Here is an 18503-nt window from a genome sequence, read left to right on the forward strand (position 1 = left end):
ACTGCAAGGAGATAGCGTGACCACAGGGCAAAAAAACATGATGGAAAGTTGGGAAAACTGAAAAAAAAACAAAAATCGGACATGTTGAAGTGTTCTGTGTGTGTTAATCCTCAGCAGAAGATGATGAAAGAGAGAAGAAAGACTGAAAAGAGATGGAAAAGTAGCTTGACATGAGAAATACTTGCTGGATGAACCTGTCTGTGTCTCGTTGGCTTGCATATAAGGTACAGACTGTTCCCGTCACTGCTGCTGCTCTTTTTATCCCCGTCATCCCTCTTTATCCCTGTTTTTTTCTGTCTTTTTCCCCCACCTGCTGCTAGAGCACTTTCTGCACAGGAAAGTCCTCTACAAGTAACTGGATTACACCCCCCCCCCCCCTTCCCCCTTTCCCCTTCCCCTCCTCTACTTCAGAGTGAAGGAAGAAAAACAGAAAGAGAAAGAGCACTGACAAACTTCTGTCTTTCCCATTAAACTCTGGGTGAACTCATTGGAAAAAAGTAGTCCACATCCACTCTCCACAACAGTAGACAGTAGTGTTATCATTCTATCAACATTTGCTTCCTTATTGGATATTCAAAGCAAGCTGTTTACACATCTACAGTCAGTGTGAAAAGACTTCAGTGTTTGTAGCAGAGAACAACATCTTGACTCTTGCTTGGTGGATGAATGTAATTATGCTTTTACTCATTTATAAAGTGACAATCCAGTGAGTTTATGATTTAACTTGTGGCTGTATTCTTTAGAAAGGTGTGTATTATTTCCTCTTTTGTCTGTGCTCATTACATGGTTGTGTCGCTGCCATAACGTCCTGCTGCTGTGGACATGCCAGACTCCAGCGACAACAGCTACTACTACTACTACTACTATCTGTCACATCACTAACCCCCCCCCCCCCTCTCTCTCTTATTCTCCTCTATCCCTCTTTCAAACCCCAACTCAGTCAAAGCAGATGTCTGTCTAACATGAGTCTGGTTCTGCTCGATGTTTCTGCCTGTTAAAAGGAAGTTTGTCCTTGCTGCTGTAAATAGCTTAATTCTGCAAGGTGCTCTGCTCATGGTGGATTAAGATGTGATAAGATCGAGTCCTGTCAGTAAGAGGGGACTGAATCACATCCTATTCTTTTCTCTTGTCTGTGCTCAGGTTGTGTCGCTGCCGTAGACGTCCTGCTGCTGTGAACGTTCCAGACTCCAGCTGATACGGACGTGCTAGACTCCAGCGGCAACAGCTACTACAACTAGTACTAGTATTGGTCACATCACTTTCCCCCCTCTTTCTCTCTCTCTCTCTTATTCTCCTCTATCCCTCTTTCCAATCCTAACTCAGTCGAGGCAGATGTCTGTCTAACATGAGTCTGGTTCTGCTTGAGGTTTCTGCCTGTTAAAGGAAGTTTGTCCTTGCTGCTGTAACTAGCTAAATACTGTGAGGTGTAATGCTCATGGTGGATTAAGATGTGGTAAGATCGAGTCCTGTCAGTAAGAGGGGACTGGATATTATCCTGTCTTGATGTTGGGTAACATAGCTAGTAATTTGCTGACATGAAGATGGTTACCATAAACTCTCAGGCAGGAAGCATGTTAATATAGTCACAAACTGTTCCCCTTAAAGGGAAGGCCAGTGATTTAGCATTTTTGTTCCAATGGTGAAAATTAAAATGGTAGATATTAGTTTAATCTTACCTTCAGTGCCTGGTATGTGTCATGCTCCTAACAGCGAAACTTACATTTTCAAGTAAGCAACCATTAACATCTCTCGCTCCCCCCCTCTCTCTTAAAGATTGATAGTTTGAAAAATGTTGGCATCTCCTCTCTTCGTCCTGACTTGGTTGAGTGTTCCCCAACACTCATGCAGTATATTTCAATCAAAAGGTTCATGGACAGATTAGAAGTTTGTGAAAGTGGCAAAAAATATTGATTTACTGACTGATAGACTTTATAAAAGCAAATTTGGTTTGGTCTTCTAAACAAAAAGTGGTTCAGATCTGTACAAAAACCTTCTCTGCACTCTGTCGCCTTCGTCCTTCCCTTTTCGCATTTTTCTCGCCATTTGCTTTGACCTTTCACACATCTGCATAACAGCTCGACTCACTGCATGATGGCGGAATGTGCGTAATTGTGTGACAGCTAGGTGAGTGTGTGTGAGCGTTGTACAAACAGACACACTGCTGTCAAGTTTGTCCAGTTTATGGTACATCAGGGTTTGACTGTGTCTACATGTGTTCCTCCAATGCTACCATATCACCATGTGTGCATTCCAACAAGGTTGGTAGCCACGTACAGACAGACTGATTCACAGTTTCATATTAGCTCCTTTGATATTTCTCAGTTTTGCAGAGATGTAAAATAAAAGGAACCCTTTAAGTGTTAAACAGTGGAGCATATGAAACATAAATGACAGAAAACAGACATATCGTGTGAGGACTTACTGATGTTATGGCAAGAATAGACACATTGGCTCATCAGAACTAAGAAAGGCATGCTTACGTAGGCGTTGTGTCTGTCTGACATTTCTTACCGTTATGCTATCTTTAACCAGACAATTTTATCTTTAGGTCTGAGGTCTCTGTATTTCTGCATTTGGACACCACACACGTATTCACAAGCATTCTTTGACTCGTTTCATGTCAGTCAAAGCCTCTTGTCTGTCTCTCTCTTGTCAAAATGTCTCTCCTTCTACCGGTCCAACAACAACAGGCACTAAAACCTGACAATTGTTTTCACTGAAAACAGCGTCCTCCACTGCTACCTAAAGTCTCTTAAAGAAGTATGGGAGGTAGAGCCTTCAGTTATCAGGCCCCTCTGCTTTGGAATCCTCTACCAGTCAGGGTCCGGGAGGCAGACACCCTCTCTACTTTAGAAATTAGGGTTAAAACTTTCCTTTTTGATAAAGCTTATAGTTAGAGCTGGCTCAGGCTTGAACCAGCTATTAGTTATGCTGCTATAGGCTTAAACTGCCTTGGGAACTGACACACTGACACACTGGGATCCTATCTCACCCACCTCCCCCTAATCACTTACTTTAACTCTCCCTGTCCCATTAAAGTTACTAACCATAGACCTTCTGGAGTCCCTGAGCTCCCTTGTCTCGTAGGTTCCTCTGAGTTGCTGCCATAGACTTCCTGCTGCTGTGGACGTGCCAGACTCCAGAGGCAACAGTTACTACAACTACTATCCATCTCATCACTATCATCACTCTCTCTCTCTCTCTCTCTCTCTCTCTCTCTCTCTCTCTGTCTCATATTCTCCTATATCCCTCTTTCCAACCCCAACTTGGTTGAGGCAGATGGCTGTCTAACATGAGTCTGGTTCTGCTTGAGGTTTCTGCCTGAGATAGGATCCCAGTGTGTCAGTGTACCAGTTCCCACGGCAGTCTAAGCCTATAGCAGCATGACTTTCAACATCTGCTTATCTGTGTTGCTGCCGATCTTGGCCAGGACACATTGTACTCTTGTAAAAGTGTTTTTAATCTCAGTGAGGCTTCCATTAAAGTCATTTAAAGATATAAAATAAGATATATAAGATCACAGAACACACAGTACAGCGATATAAGAAGTTCCCATGTTCATACTGAAGAGGATATGAGTGTTCATTCTTCAGGGACGACTAAATCAGTCTGGTTTCCTCTCATCTTTGACTCTACAGACCACCAGCATTTCATTTTGGTTTTGCGTGGGCCATTCAGTTATCCGCATCTGAGAGTTTCATTCACTCTCTCGACTCTCAGGTCTAACTAAAGGAAATGACAGTTTTTCCACACAGTTATCACATATTTCTCATAAAATGACATCATTTTCTGTTGATTTTTCATATTAATTGAGACATTAAGTCATTTGTATTCATTTCTCTGAATTGTGCACATAAATGGCATTAACCAGAGAGTTTTCACGAACAAAACTAACTTAATAATTTCATGCTTCTTCAGATTTTAATCTCCTAAACAGGATTAGAGTTTGAGGATGGTTTATATGGTGAATTATGTTCAGGTTTTGCGTCAGGCTTCCACACTTTTTAGGACTTTCTTGACCTGCGTAGGTGTACAAACCTTTCAGATTTCTGTCACCAGGACTGTACTTCAGTTCCTGTAGCCGCCTAACTTCAACTCTTCACTTCCCCTTCACCAACATACACTTCCTCTTTCTGTTCTCACTCATATCTGCTTGTGAGAGAGTTGATTATTCTCAGGCTGTGACCTGTATGTGACTATTATTTGCGTTCCCCCTCTGCTCCTGCAAGTACATACGAGTCCAGTGGTGCTGTTGTGACCAGTAAGGACAATCACAGGAAAGAGACAGTTTGTGAGACAGAAAGAGGGTCAGCAAAAAAACTGTATATTGAGAACAAACCAGGAAGCTGAACTACAGTAATATCAGCCTTACTCAGATCTGATGAAAGGAAAAATGGTATTGCAGTTTTAGTCTGACCGACCTAAAATGCTAATCATTTTTAGAACTGAATGGAAAAAATGCAAAATACTTTTTAGAATATCACAATATTTTAAGTTCGAAGAAACAGGAAGCCATGACATTCACGTACCGAAAATACAGAACCTATGAGCCAAAGTGGAACCAAGACAGTGTTTGCTGTCTGAGACACACAGACATATTCAGTGTCTGTAAAATCAGACAAACCTGTGCAGTGAGAGGTCACATCACCACCCTCAGGAAAAAATGAATCAAAATCTAAAAAGTAGGATTCAAACTGTCTCCTTCATGATCACAATGTTTACACTCAGCAGCATATCATCCCACACCAGTCTTGTCCTTTTGGCATTTTGTAACCCAGTGTTTTAAAATGCTTTATGAATGAACATTTACTTGCTCTATTACTTTGCCTTTCACTTTGACTGCCTTGTTTGTTCTTTGGAAATGTCCCGCCTGATTAAATATTGGTAAATAGTAGACATGGTAATTGGACTATATTTATATAGCGCTTTCGCTGGTCCTCTGACCACCCAAAGCGCTTTTACATTACATCACATTCACAACACATTCAGACACAAATAACAGGTCCCCACTTGGTAATTGTAATTGTTGACCCATTTTAAACCAAATGGCATTTTCATTTTCAAGTCTAAAGTTAAATTGGGACCAAAAGTTTTTAGATGTTTTCTTTTTTAGAGACTCTACAGAGAGTTATCTTTACAAGGGATTTCTTAAGCGCATACAGATGAGTCTAAACTTAAAATGACCTATGACCGAAATGCATTGTCTCGTAGGTCCCTCTGAGTCGCCGCCGTAGACGTCCGGCTGCTACCGATGTGCCAGACTCCAGCAGCACAGCTACTACTACTACTACTATCCGTCTAATCACTATTATCTCTCTCTCTCTTATTCTCCTCTATTCCTCTTTCCAACCACAACTCGGTCGAGGCAGATGTTTTTAACATGAGTTTGGTCCTGCTGGAGGTTTCTGCCTGTTAAAAGGAAGTTTTTCCTTGCCGCTGTAACTTGCTAAATACTGCGAGGTGTAATGCTCATGGTTGATTTAGATGAGATAAGATTGAACCTTTCAGTAAGAGGGGACTGGATCGTATACTGTCTTGATGTTGGGTCTTTGTTAATAATTTAACATAGAGTACGGACTAGACCTGCTATGTTTGTAAAAGCACCTTGTGATTTGATTGATTGATTGAGTGGTTGATGCACAGTTCTTTCAAAGAACTACCTGTGTGTCAATGATGTCAGTGTTCCACAGAGGAAGTAATTTGTATTGAAGGTTAAAGCTAGTTAAATATCATCTTTTCAAAATAAAGCCAGGTCAGGCTGAATTAAGTTATCATGAAAAAAGTATGACTTTTGGACACTTTATAAACTCACAGTGTGATAAACAAATCAGAGAAAAGGTCAACAAATACAAACACTGAGATAAATTCATGAAATTACACAACAGCTTAAATATCAACTGATACAAATGAGCATAGTGAACAAATATGTCAATTAATGTCATTTTCTTTTGCAATATTTTAAAAGATGCAACATGTAAGCTGAACAAGAACCAATGGTCATGAAACCACAAAGTGAGAAGAGGATGTCACATTGGTTAACAAAAACAAAAATATGAACATAGAACTTTTGGACCGATAACTGTTGTGGGTCAAACATTCCCAAAATTAGCAAGACAATTTTCAACTCTGAACAAGTTTGGAAACACCAAAGGGGACACTTGGGTTGACCGTTTTCATGCCCCATGAATCCTGAACATTTGTGACATTTGAAGAGGAGTTCGGTTGATGTCCTTTGGGTTAAACAGGAACTTTGGCTTCAGCCTTTTGACCTTTTCAGAGATGGACAAATGGCTGTACTTCAATTAACACATTTATGAAATAAACTTAACTTCCTTGTGCTTGTGAGTACAGAGGGGGAAAAAAAGGGAAAGAACAGCAAGAGCAAGAGAGGAGTTGTTAAAATGTCAGTGGGTAGTTTTTGAGGTCCGGTCAAATTCTCTGGAGAGACAAAAGGATCGTTGTGGATGTAAATTGTGAATGCGGAAGTCCGTTGACGTCACAACGTCATGAAGCCGGTGGACCCTGATGTTACGAGGTTCAACAAGGGGGTGGAATGGCGGGAGACTGATTAGTCCTTTGTGTGTGTGTGTGTGTGTGTGTGTGTGTGTGTGTGTGTGTGTGTGTGTGTGGATGGCACATCTCCTTGATGACAAATAAATTATTAATACTTGAGTTCGATGTGTCTAATTGACCAAAAGGAGTTTGTGAGTATGAATCAAGTATGACTTAATGTGTGTGAATGTCATATCATAAAGAAATTGATCAGTCATGTCTCTGCTTGAACTTGAAAACTACCCGTTTTCAGTATTTCAGTAAGACTTTAAAAGTTTCGCCTTGTTTCTGGTCTCCCTCCATCCACACCCCCCTAATACTGACTTTCAACCCCCAGAGAGAGCACTTGCTGTGGGGGTGAAGGCGAGCAGAGAGGCCCCTCTGTCTGCTGCTTGATTTTGTGTCTCATTAAAACAGTGGAGCTGTGTTCAGACGAGGGCTTAAGGGTAGAATGGAAATGGAATTTGTGGTACACAGCTAAAGCACTATACTGTCTAAAGTCAAGTAATATAGCTACAGCTAGCCACTTCAGCATACATGAATTATAATCCAGTAAGTGGTGTCTGTCTGAGTTGTGTATTTTTATGTAGATGTGTGCTTTTATCATCCCTATGATCTCCCACACCGCCCACCTTTTGTTCCCTTTTGTCATTGTTTTACTTTATGTTCCTTCCCTCTATTTTTGACTATTACACTTTCAATTGTTCTGCTGTTTCCCTTCTTGTTTTTCATCTTTTCTATGTTTTTTTTTTTCATTTTGAAGACTTGCTGCATCAGTGATTAGCAGATGCAGTGAGCTGTAACTTTCCTTTCTCACACACGGCAGTTAAATTCAGCTCTAGCTAATAGTGGTCGTGTGGTTAGAAATAAATAGAGATGAATTGAACACTTCAAAAAAGATGTAACCACCCAGGGTGTATTAGAGCGAAGTGTGTGTGTGTTTACTCACACTATGTGACAGTTTGACGATACATGTGTTTTATCTGCCATACAAAATCTAGTTTAGTTTATTGGAAAGCCCTTTGAAATATGAAAGATACACAACACTTCCTTTCTCGTTCCATGCCTCTCTTTTGTCCACTTTCCTCCACCCACACAAGCATTCTCACTCTATTACCACAGGGTCATCATTGTTGTCGTCCATCTCCCGATGAGTAGGTACTGGTGCCCTGCTGCTTCTGCTTCTGCTGCTGCTGCTGCTGAGGAGGAGCTCCAGAGTGGGACGAGATGCCCTTGCAGGAGGAGGTCCCAGGGAGGAAGAGGAGAAGTGGGAGGAGGAGGAAGAAGGGATAGGAGCCATGGTGGCCCTGACCTTGCTGTTTGTTCCCAGTTGGCGACACTGGTTCTGTGGCTGAGATGTAAAAAAAAAAAGGCAGTCATAATAAAAGATTCTTGAAAATGCTTTGGGAACAGAAGCGGAAAAGATTTTGAGGAAAGGAAAAGAGGAGGAAAGCATTGACAAACAAATGAGGAGCAAAGGGTTAAGTTCCAGTTAAGAGAATGAGAGGGAAGCGCGATAAACAACAGAACAGAACTAAGCGGAGCACAGAGACATTTTCTCTGCGTTTCAGATGTAATAAACTATTTGCATGTCAGCAGCCTTATCAACCCTGATGAGTCACTCTGCCAACAGCTACACACTCAGGCCACAGGAGGCATCTTCAGAATAAATAATAAAATGACAGATAAAATGTTACACTCAGTCAGACACTGACTGTAAAATGGACTAACACTCTTTTTTGAGTTATTCTGAAGTTATAATAAATGTTTGGTCGTAACATTTGCAGTGGCTTTAATATTTTTGATACCAATGAAAGGAAGAAAAATTGTTTTATATATTGAGAAAGGTAAGGGTTGATGTATCTTGTAAAAAAAGCAAATACACACACACACACACACACACACACACACGCTCACTATATATAAATACATATAATACATTCACTAACATATATCATACAAACACAAGATGCACCCATTTCCCTTACTATTATATATAAGAATGTAGTCTTTGTAATGGCCTCATCTCTTTTGTTATGTTGATGTCTATTGTTGTATGTGTATATATATATATATATATATATGTGTGTGTGTGTATATATGTGTGTGTCTATATATGTGTGTGTATATACATATATATATATATACATATATACACACACATATATACATCCCTATATATAAATATACATACATATACGCATATACATACATAAAATATATATGTATGCATGTTTGGAAAACATGAAAAACTGAACCATTAATTTTACTTTATTGATTCTGTCCCAAAATCATTTTAACATTATGCTTTTTCAGAAAAACACAAAATGCTTAATATATATATATATATATATATATATATATATATATATATATATATATATATAAAATGTTAAATATTAACCGTATGTTCTAAACTTTATGTTGGAAACTTCAGACACCTAAGTTGGGAACTTATAGCCTAAATGAATGATTTATACATAAATAAGTTCAAACCAGCTCCACCCTGAGCTACTCCAGCAGTAAAATACTACTAACACATTGATAAGCATTGTTTTTATGGGGGTCACAGGGGTACCTCTGATAACTGAGGTACTCCGGCTTATATTACAGCTTCACTTTTAGTTTTGTAGCATTGACAGTAAATTGCAGGGCTTTTACTTGCAATGGAGATTGTTTTAAGCTGTTACACCTAATTCATGTAACTTCTATTTCTGTTCCTGATGAGCCACTGTGGTCTCCAGTTACAAGGGAGACAAGTATAAAGAAAAGTGTTACAACGCTAAGGTGAAATGACTTCAAATAGAGCAATCTGATCTTATCTTATCCCATTCAATAAATACTTCTATTTAAATCCCTTACTGTCTTCTTCCTCTTATAGATTAAGAAGATAATATGAACAGTAATGTTGTGTCTGTGTAATCATGCATTGAATTTCCCATGGTAAGAGCAACCATCTATTGAGTCAACACAGCTCAGGTTAAGGAGGAAGTTGCACTAGTGACAAAGCACAAACTCTCCACATACGACCCTGATGAGCTTCATAATATTGTTCCTTCTTCTTGTTCTCATATTGCTCCAAACACTTGTTGACTTCACTCATTTCCTAATCTCTGTACTCTTTTATGAGCTGAACATGATTTCCTCAACAGTCATAAAGCGGTGTTTGGATATGTGTTACCTGCCGTGAAGGTCTTCTGCCTGTGGATTTAGGGCCCTCTGGTGGTTGAGACTGGTCTCTGTGTGCAGCGGCTGGCTGCTGCCTGGAATCAACAGTGGCATGTCCTTGTAATGAATGCACACTCAGATCTCGTGATGATGAGACAAGAACATTATCCCAAGGGGTTCACATCATGTTGCATCATATACTCATCCTTTCTTTCATCATTTCATCATCTGACCTGTATGGGTATCTTGACTGTGAGAGAACACCTCTACACTTGAGGTGCTCGTACAAGTTACTCCTCAGAGACAGAGGGTTCAAAATAAACTCCTCATCCAGCTGACTGACACAACCCTGACAAAGAAAAGATAGAGACACTGAAACACTATTTGTGGGCCTTGAAAAAGCTTTCTTACAGTACACACTTTATCAACATGCTGTCGTAGACGGCCTACTGCTATGGACGTGCTGGACTCCAGCACCAAGAGCTACTACTATCTGTCTAATCACTATCATCTCTCCCTCTCTCTTATTCTCCTCTACCCCTCTTTCCAACCCCAACTCTGTCGAGGCAGATGGCTGTCTAACATGAGTCTGGTTCTGAGATAAGATCAAGTCCTGTCTGTAAGATGGGACTGGATCTCATCCTGTGTTGATGTTGGGTCTATTTTAATAATTTAACATAGAGAGTATGGTCTAGACCTGCTATTTTCTTTTTGAAGGTTTTGAAGATGTGAAATCAGCAACCATGTGATGCTCCATGGTGTGAGTCTTGTGTGGTTTTAAGAGTATCCATTTCTGTTTTTTTAGTTCTGATCCCTGAGTCTACTTCTATATTTCTCTAATGATCTAAGGTCACCTAACCTGTAAAACCTGTAGAGCATCAGGTGTTGGTTCCTGAGCTGATACAGGCAGTGAACAAGGCAGCAGCAGCTCTCTGGTGACCACAGGCTTCAGGAGGAGGGAGAGAGACTGGGATGGCTGGAGGACATAGTGGGAATACACACCTGTGTTGCACATGCATAGAAATTGCATATTAATGTTCTCACAAGGACTGATACATTCACAGGATGACTCTCTCTCACTCACACACTGGTAACCACACACATATTGACCTGGACCTCCAGCTGTAGACCTCTGCGTGGGCTCCACCTGCAGCAGCAGGAACATGTCACGACTCTAAAAGAGGGAATAACAAATATTACATCAAACAATTTCACCCATGTGACACCCTGTGGCAACACATTTCTGATATCGGCAGGTTTGCACCTTCCATTGCAGCATTTTACTATATGGATGTGGAACTAGGTTTAGGTTACTCAAAAGCGGAATTGTTTCAGGTATGTGGGCAAGGTCAAAAACAGTTGCATATGACTTGGTTGACTGAATACGGGTGCATGTGATTTCTAATGCTATTGTTCCATGGTTGTACTGTTGGGGCATGCACGTCAACAGTCGATAGCACCAAGAATATGTGGAGAGCAGACAGTATTTATCAATCGATCAATCTTTATTTGTATAGAGCCAAATCACAACAAACGTTATCTCAAGATGCTTTCACAAACAGAGCAGGTCTAGACCGTACTCTATGTTAAATTATTAACAAGACCCAACATTAAGACAGGATGAGATCCAGTCCCCTCTTACTGACAGGACTCAGTCTGATCTCATCTTAATCCACCATGAGCAGAGCACCTCGCAGTACTTAGCTAGTTACAGTGGCAAGGAAAAACTTCCTCTTCGAGGAGAATCAGACTCATGTTACACAGACATCTGCCTCAACCTAATTGCTGTGAGAAGTACATGATTAAGTTTTGGACAAGCAGCAAGTTGCAAAATCATTTTAAGATTTATGATTTAGCCCATGACAGTGTTACAATGTGCTCAAATGAATTAAAAGTACATCCAAGGGTCAGAGGGTTTGTGCAAAGGTAAAATGAGACCAGGTTATAAGGTGTGGCGACTGAAAACCTAAAGAGAGAAAAGGTCTGACATTTTGATATAAAACAGTGCCTTTTAGATTCTGATCCTTATTGTCAGAGAATGAAACAATCACATACCTGGAGCGTGTGGCAAAGAGCGTGGAACAGGTTGTGGTTGGTCTCTATTTCATCCCAGTCCAGCTGCCAACAGGTGGTGGGGTGTATCACCAACGGCAGGCCATACAACACACCTGCACACACTCCATCTGCACGCAAGGCCCTACAGCACAAACACACCAAACACTGGTTACAAAGTAGATACAAAATGAAGGACACAAATTCTACACAGTAACAGTTTCTTGACAATATAAATAATAAAATGAATATCAATCAATCTTTATTTGTACAGCACCAAATCACAACAAACGTTGTCTCAAGACACTTTTACAAACATAACAAGTCTAGACCTTAATCTATGTTATTAACAAAGACCCAACATTAAGACAGGATACGATCCAGTCCCCTCTTACTGACAGGACTCGATCTTATCTCATCTTAATCCACCATGAGCATTGCACCTCGCAGTATTTAGCTAGTTACAGCGGCAAGGACAAACTTCCTTTAACAGGCAGAAACCTCGAGCAGAAACAGACTCATGTTAGACAGACATCTGACTCGACTGAGCTGTGGTTGGAAAGAGGGATAGAGGAGAATAAGAGAGAGAGATAGAGCGATGATAGTAATGAGACAGCTCATAGTAGCAGTAGTAGTACTAGCTAGAACCTGGAACCTCTACAGCAGCAGGATGTCTACAGCAGCGACTCAGGGGAACCAACACATTACAAACATAACACATCATCATGAGAAAAGAGACAGAGAATGACATCAGTCTTGTGTCTGCTCCCCAGTTCCATTTTCATGTCACATATGGAAACCATGACTCATCAGTATGTGTTTGCATGCACACAGAGTACAACTACTTTCAGTCTGACAGGTATGCAAAACAGTCGTCTGAGTCTGTCATCGTGTTCACAGCACACATTCATTGCTTGCCTTTCTTTGTGATGCCTTGTTTGTGTATTCTAACAGGAATTTGTTTAGCTCTTAAACAACAGTTGTTTATTCCACTATCATCTTGTTGTGATGGTGATCACATGGTAGTGCACACGTTTTTGAAAGTCTACTCTAATAAGTACTACTACATACAAATACACTTAAAAATGAAAAAAATTTGAAAAATACAAATGAAGGAATATAAGCAACACATGCAGAGTATACAGCAAGAGCTGAAGTCTTTACAACTCAGATGCAATATTACACAAACAAACGTGCTGTTTGTTCAACTTAGTTTACTAACTTCAGAGATTGTGATCATTTTAACCATGGTTTGAACATCTAAAGTTCTCGTAGAGTGTTTGATTTTCCAGGACGCATTATGTAAATTGCACATTTTCAGGATTAAAATATCAATGGAGTCAATATATATTGTTCATTGTTTCATTGGCTAGCACAAGTCAAAATACAGAAGAAGTTAGCATTATGTTGAAGCATGATGAAGCTATGCTTAGATTGATCTGCTTCATAACCCCCTCTGTATCAAAGCAGTCAGCAGCTCAATTTTTTCATCTCAAACCTTTTTTATCCTTGAAAGTACGTTGAGGTTTCTGTCACATTGGGTTACAAACAAGAGGGAGGACCCACATGCAGACAGTAAAGATTAGAATTTAATAAACAAAAGGTGCAAAGGTACAAACCAAAACTTACTGAAATATCAAAGAAATTCAAAATCCAAATGGCCAAAAGAAAACACAAGACACACTGCAAACACAGGTGAATGTGAAATGATCAAACAAAAGGAGAGGGGAAACAGAGAAACTAAATACACATAGACCTTTCTGGAGTCCCTGAGCTCCCTTCCTCTGAGTTGCTGCCATAGACGTCCAGCGGCTGTGGAAGTTCCAGACTCCAGCTGCAACAACTACTACTATACAGCTCACCACTATCATCTCTCTCTTTCTTATTCTCCTCTTTCCCTCTTTAGAGCCCCAACTAGGTTCGACGCAGATGTCTGTCTAACATGATTCTGGTTCTGCTCGAGGTTTCTGCTTGTTAAAGGAAGTTTGTCCGCTGTAACTAGCTAAATACTGCAAGGTGTAATGCTCATGGTAGATTAAGATGAGATAAGATCGAGTCCTGTCAGTAAGAGGGGACTGGATGGTATCCTGTCTTGATGTTGGGTCTTTGTTAATAATTGAACATAGAGTACGGTCTAGACCTGCTCTGTTTGTAAAAGCGTCTTGAGATAACGTTTGTTTTGATTTAGCACTATACAAATAAAGATTGATTGATTGATTGACACATGGTACCAAGCAACAGGTGTGGACACAGGACACAGGTGAAGCTAATGATGCTAATCAAAGTGGAGGGAAACACACATGGACAGGAAGTAAAACTAAACCAGACACACAGGGTTTAAGAACTGCAAAATGACAGTAACACAATACACTAGATGAAGTAACACATGAGAAAATACACAAGGATTACAACACAAGACATGGATCACTTAAAAACAACATGTGGAAGACATAAGGATAACTTATAACTAATACAGAATACAGGCAGAGAGGAAACAAGAACACATGATGTGAAACACAGGGAAGTCTACAAAATAAAACAGGAAATCAAAGAGTTCTCTCGTCCTACTTGGAGCACTTTTTACCAGATGTTAACATTCACCCATTCAGACATTTGGAAACACAGGATTCTGAATCTTACCCAAAGAAACCTTGACATTTTGACTGGACGGGACCAAACCGCAAATCCTTTATTGAGGGAATGACCCACTCTACCTGAGCCACAGCTATACCAAATAAATATAGTTTGAGATTAGTAACATTTCATCAATAACAAGTCAAGAACAAAATCTTGACAGGGGATTTCAGGCCGAGCAGATGACTCCAGCTGAACAAAGAAGACTGTGATGTGACGGGAGAGTTTCATCTGTGAAAGATTCCACTTCTCTCTGATATCAGAATGGAGCCATTCATTGACAGGCAGGGTTTTACTGGGACAAGCATATATGCATGCAATCATTATCACGCATGTATGTACATATACTCCATCATTGCCTCAGTCCAAAAATCTAAAAGAAAGAAGCATAGATCACATCTAAAAAATGTTTAAATTTTGGTGTTCATTTTTTGCACATGGTTAGTTAATATTGAACAGTGACATATCCCTGGTTTTCAACCGTTTAACCCAACGCTATTATTAAAATGATTAAAAAGAAATAAAATATATTCAAACCAAGTTTATGTCGCAGTGAAAGAAAAATTAAAATTATATTGAAGGCCTGTATCATTCGACCTCACTGATCTGTACATCCATAGCAAAATGAAGTGAGAAAAAGAAGTAATGCAGGACTAATTGGAATGAAAAACATTGAAGAGGTTATTTGCTGAGCAGTGCTTCACTGAAATGTAGCATTACTATAACCATGATCAAATACCTTTTGCAAAGCAAACATCTGCAAGCATCCAAAACAAACTTTGCCACCTCTTACTATGGTGGCTGGGAGGTGCAATGCAAATTTACAAAGGACGAAACAAATTTACATTTAAGAAAACAAATCTTTAACAAAATCTGAAACACTTTCACAAGGTGTGACACAATTTTACAAGCGACAGAACATTTCTACCAGTCCCCAAACAAATGTAGAAATGGTAGATTCTGACAGTAAAGAACTGTACCAATTACTGGAAGTGATCCAGAAGTGGTTGAGTGGTTTGTTTTGGCGAAAGAAGAAGACTGTCTTGTCAATCACAGGTCATTTTGATTTGTCCTTTCAAAATATAAGCCAAACTAAATTTGAAAAAAAAAAAGGGAGAATCCTTGATCTTTGTGATCAGAGATTATTGACAAATCTCAGTTTCCACCGACTCATTATAGTTCGTGGAACGCTGTTTTTTCAAATTTCAAATGGCTGATATTTTAGATTTACACATCAGATCAAGCTGTGATTGACTAGATTACATTGTGAGGTGGTCCACTATTATTCTGAACTACAATGAGTCGGCGGAAACTGAGACTTGTTAATAATCTCTGATCAAAAATATAATCAAGGATTATCGCTATTTTTTTCAAATTTCGTTTTCCTTTATTTTGAAAGGAAAATAAATTGTGTCCTTACCTCGCTAAAGATGTCCTGTATTTTGCTACATGTGTCAATGAACAGGCTGAGACTTGTCACAAAACCTACTTACCCTGGTTCTATTCCTGAGAAGTTTAGCACAGCTGGTCAGAAAACACTATTCAACCATGTGCAGAAAAAGTTATAGAGATAATATTTATGTCTTTGCTGCCTTGGGGTCGTCAAAATTAATGCAAAGTAAAAGTTTTCTTACAGGAGCTTAAGCCTCTATGTTGTGTAGGATAAATCAAAACAGGCTTTTCAAAGTATCTAGCTATAGTAAAAGCCTTTCCCTTAAGCCGGTCTCTTACTTGATTGCTTTGAGTCTCTGAGGCTTTTGGCTCTGATTAGCTGTTCCCCCTGTGATAGGCAGGAAGTCCTGGATGCTCTCAGTCTTTACTCCCAGATTGGGGTTCACGGAGATTAGGGCAGGGCTTATGAGACGCTCCTGCATGTCACACTTAACACAGACTACACAGGTGACAAACAGCAGAAAAGAAACGTTTTGAAAAGATACTTCAAGGTAAACTTAAATATAGATTTCAGAGAGTGCTGGATTCATGTATACCCCCTATAACAAGTCAGATAGATCAACACAGATTGTATATTATCAAAAGTTTTAAATGAGGTCAGAGAAAATAGCACAACAAAAGTTAGAGGAAAAAAAGGAGTTAGCATTACTTTTACCTGGAATGGAATTGTCAAGTAAACCCGGCAGCAGGAGGTGAAGTTGCTCTCTGTCTCCTCCCTGCTCTTGAAGCCATGCCTTTAACACCATCTCCATTGAGAGCACACTGTTTTCCACCTGCTGCAGGTCGACCTCCGTTCCCAACATCAGACTGTCTGAAAATGAATACACAGATGCTTCAATAGCAGCTGGACTCTGCTGAAACATCTGAAAAAAAGGGTAAAGCTATACCTGCTAATAGCATCTTCTCAATTCACCCATTTGCTCCCCCTGGTGTCCAAACGCCTGAAAGAAATCATGCTAAAGTGCCCTCTTGGATTCCACTGTGGTAGATAAAACATTAAAAAATTGCTTCTCTAGTGCCCTTTCAGTGGAAGAAGCATGAAAAAGTTTCACTTTGATGCCACTCAAATGTATAAAATGAAAAAAGTGGCCCCTGGAAGTCCCTCCAATATATAAAATGTAAAAATTGCCTTCTAGATGCCCCCTAAAATGTATAAAACATTAAAAAATGTCCCCTGGATGCCCCTCAAAAGTACAAAGCATCAACTGCTAATGGTGAATTCCTTTTACATTCAACAATTTTAATTGATCTTTGTTTGATTGATAAGGGTCTTATGATGAATAAAATCTTGTAAAGTTAGAGTCACAGATAGCCAAGCAGAATGAGAAGCCAAGCATATATAGAAGCTTATCCAAAAGAGACCATGTCACCCTCTTATAAGCTGCTAGTTGAGTCATAGTTGAAGCAGCTAAGATTGAAAAGTGCTGCTGAGACTAAGTGGGCTGGTGTTTGCGACGTGTCTTGTCATAAATCTAAATCACAGTCCATGAAAGGTTTTCTATCTATTAACAAAGCACTCAAAATAATTAAATACCAAAACAGATCTAAATAAACAATGATAATGGCGATGACAGTGGTGGTTAACAAAAAATGTTCAAACCCACTCACTCTCTTTGTATGCCTCAGTCAACCATAAAAGGAAATAATCGTGATTAACAAATAGGACAAGAAAATCAACATTATGGCCCCGACAATAGTTGTAACCCATTTTTCATAAAAAGGCAGAATGTCTTTCTTCTTCAATGTCTCAGTAATATCCATGTGGCAGTTGTAAAGCCAGAATAATCCTCTGCTTTTCTAAAAGGAACAAGTCACAGTCTTTAAGTTCTATGGTTAAGGCAGAAAAGCCAGTCTAGCTGAAACTTGGATTTTCCTTTTCAGTACTTCATAAATAATCTATGGGATATTGTTCATCCAATTTTTAAGTGAAGACCATGTTCAGAGAAGATGGGGATAGTGAAACCAGACTCCTCACATCTCAAGGGGGAGTCTGTTGGTATTGATTTCAGCTCATATAACGGTTGAGCTGTGCTGCCAGCTGTGTATTATTTTCACCTGATTGAATTTATTGGCAATGTCTTTATACAATGTATTTATACTATTCAAACATGAGGCGATATGTGTATAGGCATGATAACTTTGAGCACACGATTGATTCTGCAGCCTATGTTTGGGCCACTAGATGGAAGCAAACTACAATCAGTTATTTCTGCAGCGAGGTCTCAGTGACACAATAGACACCAAAGACTTGTTCAACTGAGCTGTCCTTTTGTCTTTATCTACCAAAAACCCAAGTTAAGTATTTATGGTACGGATTTCCTCAAGGGAAGGAATAGTTCAGTGTTTTTGACATATTCACTTTCTGCGGCTCAGTGCTAGAGTCAGTAGTCTCTCAATCAGAAAGCCAGAGGTTTAATCCCCGGTCCTGCTGTGTCCTTGGGCAAGATACCTAAGCCCAAACTGCCCCCGGTGGTTGTACTATTGGTGTGTGAATGGGATTAGTTAATACTGATGGGCTCTTGACATAACAGCCTCTGCCATCAGTGTATGAATGTGGTGTGAATGGATGAATGTAGCACATTAGAGAAAGAGCTAAATAAACTGAGTCCATTTTACCATTTATTAAAGAAAGTTGATGGGGATAC

The 18503-nt window shown here is 39.6% G+C and overlaps 1 protein-coding gene across 2 annotated transcripts in view; it reads right to left on the minus strand.

The window, feature by feature from the left end:
- m1ap (meiosis 1 associated protein) overlaps positions 1–18503 on the minus strand; it is a 61314-nt gene that overhangs the window by 9526 nt on the left and 33285 nt on the right. The window contains exons 6-13 of one of the 2 annotated variants that reach the window (XM_034676431.1): positions 16514–16669; positions 16138–16297; positions 11776–11917; positions 10831–10894; positions 10580–10722; positions 9954–10069; positions 9734–9815; positions 7670–7903 (exon numbers count right to left, since the gene is read on the minus strand). In XM_034676431.1, the coding sequence (XP_034532322.1) occupies positions 7670–7903; positions 9734–9815; positions 9954–10069; positions 10580–10722; positions 10831–10894; positions 11776–11917; positions 16138–16297; positions 16514–16669 (1097 nt within the window). Of the gene's footprint in view, positions 1–5785; positions 7904–9733; positions 9816–9953; positions 10070–10579; positions 10723–10830; positions 10895–11775; positions 11918–16137; positions 16298–16513; positions 16670–18503 lie in introns of those variants that run through there. The other variant, XM_034676432.1, reaches the window with a different exon arrangement.

The sequence above is a fragment of the Notolabrus celidotus genome, chromosome 23, assembly GCF_009762535.1.
Source record: "Notolabrus celidotus isolate fNotCel1 chromosome 23, fNotCel1.pri, whole genome shotgun sequence".
Lineage (NCBI taxonomy): Eukaryota > Metazoa > Chordata > Actinopteri > Labriformes > Labridae > Notolabrus > Notolabrus celidotus.